The 9,820-nt window shown below is 41.5% G+C and overlaps 3 protein-coding genes across 4 annotated transcripts; 1 reads left to right on the plus strand and 2 right to left on the minus strand.

Annotated features, from left to right (window-relative positions):
- Positions 1 to 260: 260 nt before the first annotated feature.
- On the minus strand, positions 261 to 1,548 carry LOC108163496. The gene is given in 3 exon segments (XM_017298820.2): positions 261 to 563; positions 565 to 913; positions 977 to 1,548. Coding segments are annotated over 3 exon segments (1,095 nt in total). The 5' UTR covers positions 1,515 to 1,548; the 3' UTR covers positions 261 to 355.
- Positions 1,549 to 1,899: 351 nt separating this feature from the next.
- LOC108163510 (actin-related protein 2/3 complex subunit 2) lies at positions 1,900 to 8,203 on the plus strand. The gene is made up of 9 exons (XM_017298841.2): positions 1,900 to 2,120; positions 2,199 to 2,648; positions 4,221 to 4,314; positions 4,381 to 4,480; positions 4,548 to 4,734; positions 4,790 to 5,010; positions 7,222 to 7,313; positions 7,373 to 7,482; positions 7,544 to 8,203. Exons 2-9 carry the CDS (start codon positions 2,575 to 2,577, stop codon positions 7,569 to 7,571), a joined length of 906 nt encoding a protein of 301 aa, XP_017154330.1. The 5' UTR covers positions 1,900 to 2,120; positions 2,199 to 2,574; the 3' UTR covers positions 7,572 to 8,203.
- LOC108163511 (transmembrane inner ear expressed protein) lies at positions 8,079 to 9,606 on the minus strand. 2 transcript variants are annotated; one of them, XR_004472862.1, is made up of 4 exons: positions 9,287 to 9,603; positions 9,070 to 9,222; positions 8,623 to 8,747; positions 8,415 to 8,507 (listed from the first exon to the last, which is right to left on the minus strand). XR_004472862.1 is itself a non-coding variant. In XM_017298842.2 (3 exons), the coding sequence occupies exons 1-3, from the start codon at positions 9,405 to 9,407 to the stop codon at positions 8,419 to 8,421; spliced, it is 363 nt and encodes a 120-aa protein (XP_017154331.1). In that variant the 5' UTR covers positions 9,408 to 9,606; the 3' UTR covers positions 8,079 to 8,418. The 2 variants fall into 2 exon arrangements, 1 of the variants encoding a protein (XP_017154331.1); XM_017298842.2 differs by lacking the exon at positions 8,623 to 8,747 and having other exon boundaries at positions 8,079 to 8,507; positions 9,287 to 9,606.
- Positions 9,607 to 9,820: the final 214 nt, after the last annotated feature.

Here is a 9,820-nt window from a genome sequence, read left to right on the forward strand (position 1 = left end):
AGCGTGGAAACTAAGCGAATTAAAATCATTCGCGTTTAACTGCATGCCCAGAGATTTGTTTAAGCGTTTTTTGAGTGTTTGCTGTGTGTGTGCGGGCTGTGTAGGTGTGTGTGTGTGCGTTATTAATTGCAATTAATGTTCGGGCGTGGGTGCTATTGTTTTCTTTCAGTTTCCGACTGCGCGTAACGTTTCTTTTGAAAGTTTGAGCGCCCTCTGGCGGATATCGAAGCAACAGCTGGTATTCGATAACAAAATTCAAACAATATATCGAGATATCATATCTCCATTAAACTTTATATTGGCAAATATAAGCATTGTCTCTTAAATCTAAACCTCAGAAACTTCCGAACTCACCTTAACAATTAAACACTTGGTAAGGAGTCAGATCCTCGATCTCCTCCCCCGCCAGGGCCTTGATCTGGCACTGATGAACGAACAGCCCTATCTGTCGCACTGCAGTCGACCGATCTTCCGGGCTGAGGCCGTCCAGCAGCATCTGAGCCTTGGCCAACAGGCTCTTAATCGCGGGGGGACGTTGCTGCTCGTGTTGGAGCTGCGCCTGCGAACTCAATCTCGTCCGGATCATCGTAGGACAGCTCGAGATCGTTATCCTCCTCTTCATTATCTGTGCTGTAGGGGTAGTCGGCGCCCCAGATCTGCTCCCCATTCACAAAGCCGACGCTAGTCGGCTGCTTGTCGGGAACGCCAGTCTGATTGCTCGCCTTTGGTGGGCGTCCTCGCTTCTTCATATTCTCTATGACCAGGGGAACTCCCTTACGATAATGCTTGTCCAAGAAGAGCAGATCATTGAAATGCTTCCAGGTAATGGGCGTCGATTGATTAATCTGCTGGTTGCGGTACTCTCGCGCGAATCGTTCGCGCAACTTCTTCCAATGGTTGAAGCAGATCTCCTCTAAAGGGAAAGATTATAAGCTATATTAGTACCCATTCATTAGTACCCAGTCTAGCCACTCACCAGACACATTCAACCTCTCCGAGATTTCCCGCCAAGCCTCATTTTTGGCAGACAGGTTCTTGGAAATGCGTATCTGGTCCTTGTCATACAGAACGGGATGCATTTTGACCAGCTCAATCAGCTCGCTTAGTATATCATCTTTGCAGTCTTCCTCTTCGGCCTTAGGATTTTTATCATGTTCCGCATACAATCTGTAGTTGCGTTTCCTCCTCACTTTGGGCTCAAATTTAATCCCCTCCAGACTCTCGTGCCTGACCAGGCCGTGCTTGTAGTGGTCCTTGAGGAACAGCAGGTGCGGAAACATGTCCCAGTAAGTAGGCACTTCAGGGTTTTCCTGGAATCGACGAAACTCTTTTCCAAAGCGGTCCCTAATGCTCTTCCAACGTGTGATGCAGGCTCGCTCTGAGGCGCCAATCTTCTGGGATATGGTCTTCCATGCTGCGTCTTTCAGCGCTGCATTTTTCGCGCTGCGTGTACTGTCCTTGTCGTACAGGATAGGGCAGTTCTTTATTAACTTAATTAGCTCGCTTTCATCCATTTGTTGTTTTAATTTTTAATCTTAGCAGTGTGACCGCGGATTTATCGATAAAATATACCGTCCGACCCTCAGAAATATACCGAAACATACCGCCACATGTCCAAAATATACCGTAAATATACTGTCGAATTCAAGTTTTATTTTACATATTCCTCGTTTTTGATATTCCGTCGAATATTACTAGCTATATAGAACATTTAGCCATGCCATCATAATTGTATACCGTTTACGGTATTTTTATTACTTTTCGGTATTTTTTTAGGTCAAAATTGAACAGATGGTATATTTACTGTATATCGGTATATAATGGTATATTTTGTCAATTTCATCAATCTATTAAACTTCATTTTCAACGGTATATAGAAATCCAATAAAAGCAAGTGTTTAAAAAAAGCCAGTCAATTAGAAAATAGGTTCATTAATTGGATAAAATTAAGTGGGCATGGCCAAATATCACGGAATATCAAAATATCAATATCAATATGTAACATAGAACTTGAATCGGTATGTTTCTCACGGTCAGGCCGTATATTTTATCGATAAGGGTCACACTGGATATCACCTACAAGACAAGACTTTACACCCACGTTTTGTCTTAAATTAAAGGTATTAACGCTCAAAACCCATTCCATAAAGCAAGAAAATCGTGTTAAAATAAACTCTTTTTTTTATCGGGTGAAACAGAAAAAGAGCACACATTTTTTGCAAGTGTCAGAGCGTTGCGGCTTTGTGTGTGTTGGAATTTTGTAGTGTGCGTGTGTGTGTGTGTGAGACGACCAAAAAAGCCGACATCAGCGCCCATTTTTTGTTGTTGATTCATTAAATACGCTGCGCACACACACACACTACTCATACGCGGAATGTGCCTGTGTTGGTGAGTTGGAGCAGCGCCCCACACACAGCGCGCCTCTGACAGAGAAAGAAACAGTTACCGCACGAAGAACCACCGCATTCGCAGCTCCGTGAGCGGCGAAAGAAGTCGACGTCATAAAATTTGTCATCGCTTTGCATTAGAGCAACCTAATTCTGCAAAAATATCATCTATAGGCCGCCGCTCATCATGATCTTGCTGGAAATCAATAATCGGATTATAGAGGAGACACTCCTTGTCAAATACCGCAACGCCCAGGCCGGGTGAGTGTTCCACATAACTGTAAGGCAGTAATGTGACCTTATTGCTCCACCATTTTGGTTTATCTATGTATGTACTTCCTATCCTCCTGCACTCCCTACCGCGTGTTATCAGCTTCGATTTCTTTATCAGTCCGTACGTATACTCTAGCTCTCCGGAGTAAAAGTTCGGGTGTAGGTTCAGCGCTGGTACACTCATCCGCTCGTCAAGCGAGCTCTCTCCCTATATGTACAATCCAACATACTTACTTGCCACTGCTACAGCCCCTGCCCGATCCCCTCTTCCTATCCATGCAATCCATTTGTTAATTCATTACAGCTTGTTTATCGAATCATTTGTGCATCATCTGCGTCCATGCGTCGACCCAGCTGGACATGACTCATCGCCAGTCGGAAAAGTATAACGAATCTCGTTGAAACCACGCTTGAAACCCCAATAAAATCATGTTCCAAAAAGTGGGGAAGGTCAAATTTTGTAAAGCTCATTAGGGCTTCTTAGATTCGCGTAATAAAAGGCGAACCGCATACTGCATATTTGGGTTCGAGCCCGAGTGGGTGCAAAAATCCTATTCAACGAAGAGCTTTTGAAGACCAACGACGTGCCCCACGCTGATTTAAGCTGTAACCAAGCATCACCCGCCAGCTAGTAGTACACATAGTCCTAGATCTTAAATAACCCCTCATAATATAGCAGACGACTTGTGTTCGTGTGCAATAGCCCTTAGAATGTTTACAGTATTGTTTTCCTGGAGCTAAAGTGGCATATTTAAAAACAAACCTTCAGATTTGTGTCTCAAATACTCGGATAGTAACCAGATAGACGCACGGCATCCTGAATATTCCCTCATATTATAAAAGACTACTTATGTTCGTGTACAATAGCCCTTAGACTGTTCCTGGAGTCAAAGTGGCATATTTTTGAATCAACCTTCAGATTTGTGTCTCAACTACTCCGATAATAACACGATAGACGAACGGCATCCTGAATAATCTCTCATATTATAACAGATGACTTGTGTTCGTGTACAATAGCCCTTAAACTGTTTACAATATTGTATTCCTGGAGCCAAAGTGGCATATTTCTGAACAAACCTTCAGATTTGTGTCTCAAATACTCCGATAATAACCAGAAAGACGAACGGCATCCTGAATAATCCCTCATATTATAACAGACGACTTGTGTTCGTGCACAATAGCCTTTAGGCTCGTTTTCCTTGAAAGTGGCATATGACTTTCTGAAAGTACCTTACATTGGTGTCTCACATACTCTAAATAGTAGTATTTTATTAAAGATTTTCGTATAAAAATAACCAATTGCGTTTAGTCGGAGCTATAATGTGACATACTTTAGATGTTCCTAATTTGTGTGTGAATTCTCCGCAAATAAATGTAAATTGCACACATTCTGTATAATTAGTTTTCAAACAAAAACAGATTAATGGAAATCTATTTATATACATCTGTATATACAAATGTGTATACTATTTTGCCGATAAGGTACTGCGGTGTGTGGTAGTAATGACTAATACTTATAAGTAGTCGAACTGAATGTTATCTTTGAAATTCTTCTTGCAGACTGAAGCCAGAATCGATAGACATACGAATAGCTGACTTCGATGGCGTGCTCTATCACATTTCAAATGTGAATAACGATAAAACAAAAGTGAGGGTAAGTATTCCTGCGAATTGGTTCAGAGTGAACTCTCTTGATCGGTGTTTTCCTCCGCTAAAATAGATCAGCATATCGCTAAAGTTCTACAAACAGCTGCAAGAGCATGGGGCTGACGAGCTGCTGAAGCGTGAATATGGCAGTCTGCTAACTGACACAGAAGAAGGTTTGTGCACGCAACCGAGCTGTAGTTCTTTGTTTCTACTGTTAATTAATTGCTTTGCGTTTGGTAGGCTACAACGTTTCTGTACTTATAAATCTGGAGGAAATCCCCGAGGACTGGGAGCAAATTGCAAAGAGAATTGGACTGCTGAAGCGCAACTGTTTTGCCTCCGTCTTTGAAAAGTATTTCGACTACCAGGAGCAAGGAGAAGAAGGACAAAAGCGTGCCGTAATTAACTACCGCAACGATGAGACTTTGTAAGACCAATTAGAAACCCGAAGAACCTGTTGACCAACTACATTTCATTCATAGGTACGTGGAAGCCAAGCCAGATCGTGTCACCGTTGTTTTCAGCACTATCTTCCGTGATGAGGACGACGTCGTAATTGGCAAAGTATTTATGCAGGAATTGAGAGAAGGGCGACGTGCTTCTCACACAGCCCCACAAGTGCTCTTTACGCACCGAGAACCGCCCCTGGAATTGGCCAACACGGATGCCAGAGTAGGCGACAACATTGGCTATGTCACATTCGGTAGGTTAAGCTCATGCGTCCAATCATTTGTTGCGGTTTTATCTTGTAGTCTTGTCGGTGACCACAGCACATTGCAGAATCAATATTTTTATAGCAGCTTATATTTTTCGAATCAACTTTAGGAGTCAAAGTGGCATATTTCTGAACAAACCTTCAGATTTGTGTCTCAAATACTCCAAAAATAACTAGATAGACGAACGGCATCCTGAATAATCCCTCGTATTATAACAGACGACTTGTGTTCGTGTACAATAGACCTTAAGCTGTTTACAGTATCGTATTCCTGGAGCTAAAGTGGCATATTTCTAAACAAACCTTCAGATTTGTGTCTCAAATACTCCGATAATAACCAGAAAGACGAACGGCATCCTGAATAATCCATCGTATTATAACAGACGACTTGTGTTCGTGTACAATAGACCTTAAACTGTTTACAGTATCGTATTCCTGGAGCTAAAGTTGCATATTTCTGAAAAACCTTCAGATTTGTGTCTCAAATACTCCAATAATAACTAGATAGACGAACGGCATCCTGAATAATCCCTCATATTATAACAGACGACTTGTGTTCGTGTACAATAGCCCTTAAGCTGTTATACCGTATTGTTTTCCTGGAGCCAAAGTGGCATATTTCTGAACCAACCTTCAGATTTGTGTCTCAAATACTCCGATAATAATCAGAAAGCCGAACGGCATCCTGAATAATCCCTCATATTATAACAGACGACTTGTGTTCGTGTACAATAGACCTTAAACTGTTTACAGTATCGTATTCCTGGAGCTAAAGTGGCATATTTCAGAACAAACCTTCAGATTTGTGTCTCAAATACTCCAATAAAAACTAGATAGACGAACGGCATCCTGAATAATCCATCATATTATAACAGACGACTTGTGTTCGTGTACAATAGCCCTTAGACTGTTTACAGTATCGTACTCCTGGAGCTAAAGTGGCATATTTCAGAACAAACCTTCAGATTTGTGTCTCAAATTCTCCAATAAAAACTAGATAGACGAACGGCATCCTGAATAATCCCTCATATTATAACAGACGACTTGTGTTCGTGTACAATAGACCTTAAACTGTTTACAGTATCGTATTCCTGGAGCTAAAGTGGCATATTTCAGAACAAACCTTCAGATTTGTGTCTCAAATACTCCAATAAAAACTAGATAGACGAACGGCATCCTGAATAATCCATCATATTATAACAGACGACTTGTGTTCGTGTACAATAGCCCTTAGACTGTTTACAGTATCGTACTCCTGGAGCTAAAGTGGCATATTTCAGAACAAAACCTTCAGATTTGTGTCTCAAATTCTCCAATAAAAACTAGATAGACGAACGGCATCCTGAATAATCCCTCATATTATAACAGACGACTTGTGTTCGTGTACAATAGACCTTAAACTGTTTACAGTATCGTATTCCTGGAGCAAAAGTGGCATATTTCAGAACAAACCTTCAGATTTGTGTCTCAAATACTCCAATAAAAACTAGATAGACGAACGGCATCCTGAATAATCCATCATATTATAACAGACGACTTGTGTTCGTGTACAATAGCCCTTAAGCTGTTATACCGTATTGTTTTCCTGGAGCCAAAGTGGCATATTTCTGAACCAACCTTCAGATTTGTGTCTCAAATACTCCGATAGTAACCAGATAGACGAACGGCATCCTGAATATTCCCTCATATTGTAAAAGACTACTTATGTTCGTGTACAATAGCCCTTAGACTGTTCCTGGAGTCAAAGTGGCATATTTTTGAATCAACCTTCAGATTTGTGTCTCAAATACTCCGATAATAATCAGAAAGCCGAACGGCATCCTGAATAATCCCTCATATTATAACAGACGACTTGTGTTCGTGTACAATAGACCTTAAACTGTTTACAGTATCGTATTCCTGGAGCAAAAGTGGCATATTTCAGAACAAACCTTCAGATTTGTGTCTCAAATACTCCAATAAAAACTAGATAGACGAACGGCATCCTGAATAATCCATCATATTATAACAGACGACTTGTGTTCGTGTACAATAGCCCTTAGACTGTGAAACAGTCAAAGTGGCATATTAAGAGTGCTATATTTTGAGAAATTCAATTGATCTGCCTGTCAAATGCTGATGAAACTGTTTTAAGGACGAATGCAATTCCGAAAAATCCACTTATCCATTACTCTTGTTTTTTTACTTTTTACATAACAGTGCTCTTCCCTCGGCATACCAACAAAGAAACGAGGGAAAATACCATCAATCTAATCCACATGTTCCGAGATTATTTGCATTACCACATCAAGGTGCGTATGATCTGAATTGGCTAGAACTTACCCAGTATTAACCGTCTTATTTATAACAGTGTTCAAAGGCCTACATTCATTCCCGCATGCGCGCAAAAACCTCGGACTTCCTCAAGGTGCTAAATCGTGCCAGGCCTGAGCCCAAGAATACGGAGAAGAAAACCATAACGTGAGTGTCGACAGGGCCAAGGTCTTCTGCGGCTGTACTAATTTTATTCTTTCTTTTGCAGGGGGAGAACATTTAAACGCATGGAATGATGAGTGCAGTATGTTTAGTTGTTTTTAAATACATAAATATAAAGAAATGAACTGTCTATTGAAATGCAAAAAGAGAACATACGCGTTGCTTCGGCAAAGCAATGGAAGCCCCAGCAGAGCAGGAAAGACAAATAGTAGAGAAAAGAAAGTATTCGAAACGGAAAGTTAAGGCTAAATGTAAGCTCAGCAACAAAATGAACAAAGAGTTAATAGTTATGCGTAAATAATTGATAATTGGTAAACTTGTGAGTGTTTTGTGTAGAGTCAACGTCAGTGTCAGTGTCAGCGTCAGCGTCAGCCTCAACAAATTTGTTACAGTCATTAGCCGAGTCGGCGCCACAGCAGAGAAGCAACATTTTAAACTAATAAATGAAATAAACTTAAGTGCAAAACGCATTGAAAAATGTCATGTCATAACAGACCAAACGAGTCGAGTGCGATGCGGTATGCCAACAACTTGTTATATAGTCGCAATTGTGGAAAACGCTGTCCCCACTAGCCTATATGTATGTATGTGTAGAAAACGCATTTAAAAACATAATCCTGCAAACAAAACATTATTAACGAACCTTTGATACCACAAAAAAGCAGAAAGCAAAAAGCAAACTGAATTAATAAAACGAGAAACCCAATTTGCAATATAAAGAACTATTGTTTTACTGCATCCCCGAGCTTTATTGTTTGCATAGTCGTTTAGTCGTTGTTAGGATTTGACGATACCCGTACGTTTAATGTTCTTCAATATGAAAATTCACTGCTTGTCTAGTTTATAAGTATTTATGTTGTTAGGAGTAAAGTATAGGTTTCATCATCCGTTGCACATTATAACAGTATAACAGTTGCGTATCTAGATCTTAAACTTAACATTTTGCTTCTCGTTCATGCTCTCCACGCTCGCCTGGAGATTCAGGAAATCGCTTTGGATTCGAGCACAAACTGCAATGGAACGGAATGGAATCGAAAAGAAAAGAGCAGAACAGAACCGATAAAGAGAAATATTGGTGATGGCATTAGTTAGTCGAGTAATGGCTGGATTGGCTGTGCTACTTACATTGGCAGTGTTCTTTGGGATACAGAGGTTAGTTCTTGGGTACTTCCAATTGTTTGTACAGTGTGCTAGTGAATTTACAAGCCCTTAGGGATCATCGTACTGTTCCAGTTTGATGTAAGCAAGTGCTGTGATAGAGAAGTGGCAGCGAGATAGAGAGACATGACAGAGTGAGTAACATGCTCGTAACTAGCGTGCAAGCAGGTCCAGCTCGAGGAATCGTTTATCATTTTCATTTTGTATATACAAATGCGTGAGTTCGTGTGGGAGGAGGAAAATGAGGCGGCGGAGACCAGACAGGAAAAGGGCTTGGCCGCATAAGGGTGACAACAAAACTGGGACAGTTGGTACACAAAACTTCTACGCTATGTATATATTTCTATATATGTATACTCGTATACGAGTGGAGTGTGTATTTAGAGCAGATTTAGAGTAGCGGCGGCTCCTCACCCTTCTGTAGGTCCATGTCGTCCATTTCCGAGTTCTTAATTTGCTGGAGCTTCTCGCGGAACTTCTTAGTGATTTGCTTGCGCTGATAGTCCGCCTCGATCTCCTGCTTGGTGCGCGGTATGCGGAATCGTATGCAACAGCAGACCATAATCACTGAGAGATAAAGATAGATAATATGCTCAACATCCAGTAGCACTGGAGTCTCGTGTCCACTCACTGATTCCCATTAGTATGCCCAGGACAGCGGCTATTATGTGCCAAACGCGAAACCCCCCAATGGTCACCTTCTCCAGCCAAACCTCGTTCGGGTCTACATCACGGAAGTCTGTATCATCCATTTTTTGGCTGATTTATGAACTGCGATACGAACGAATCCTACTCCCGAGTACGTCTGGCTGCTTTGCCTATCCAGTGCAGACTGCTGTCCACGGACCCACGCTAGACGAGCTGGGTCCCGGTCCCTGGAACCCACGCAAGGTATTCTAATAAGTGGGACGGGAGTGGGATAGGGAAAATGGCAAACTTGTAAAATAACAAACAAAGAAACAGAATAGCTCCCCTTCACACCGCCCAAATGAAAGCTGGAACGTAAAAATGTAATGCTAGATATTTAACTAGCAGGTCCTCCCTTGGTGGATATGGACGTGGCTGTGGCTCTGCCTGTGGATATGGATATGAAAGCGAAAATGACAACAAACTCGACTCGAGACCTAGAAAATGGGTGCGGCATCGCGCCGCGTGCCTCAACAGC

Source organism: Drosophila miranda, chromosome 4 (genome assembly GCF_003369915.1).
Source record: "Drosophila miranda strain MSH22 chromosome 4, D.miranda_PacBio2.1, whole genome shotgun sequence".
NCBI lineage: Eukaryota > Metazoa > Arthropoda > Insecta > Diptera > Drosophilidae > Drosophila > Drosophila miranda.

Coding starts and splice junctions, on each gene's coding strand:
- LOC108163511 (XM_017298842.2), bottom strand. CDS start 9,407: ATGGATGATACAGACTTCCGTGATGTAGACCCGAACGAGGTTTGGCTG. Junction 9,223..9,286: donor GGGCATACTAATGGGAATCA/GTGAGTGGACAC, acceptor TTTATCTCTCAG/TGATTATGGTCTGCTGTTGC. Junction 8,508..9,069: donor CGACATGGACCTACAGAAGG/GTGAGGAGCCGC, acceptor GTTCCATTGCAG/TTTGTGCTCGAATCCAAAGC.
- LOC108163510 (XM_017298841.2), top strand. CDS start 2,575: ATGATCTTGCTGGAAATCAATAATCGGATTATAGAGGAGACACTCCTT. Junction 4,481..4,547: donor GCTAACTGACACAGAAGAAG/GTTTGTGCACGC, acceptor TGCGTTTGGTAG/GCTACAACGTTTCTGTACTT. Junction 5,011..7,221: donor CATTGGCTATGTCACATTCG/GTAGGTTAAGCT, acceptor TTTACATAACAG/TGCTCTTCCCTCGGCATACC.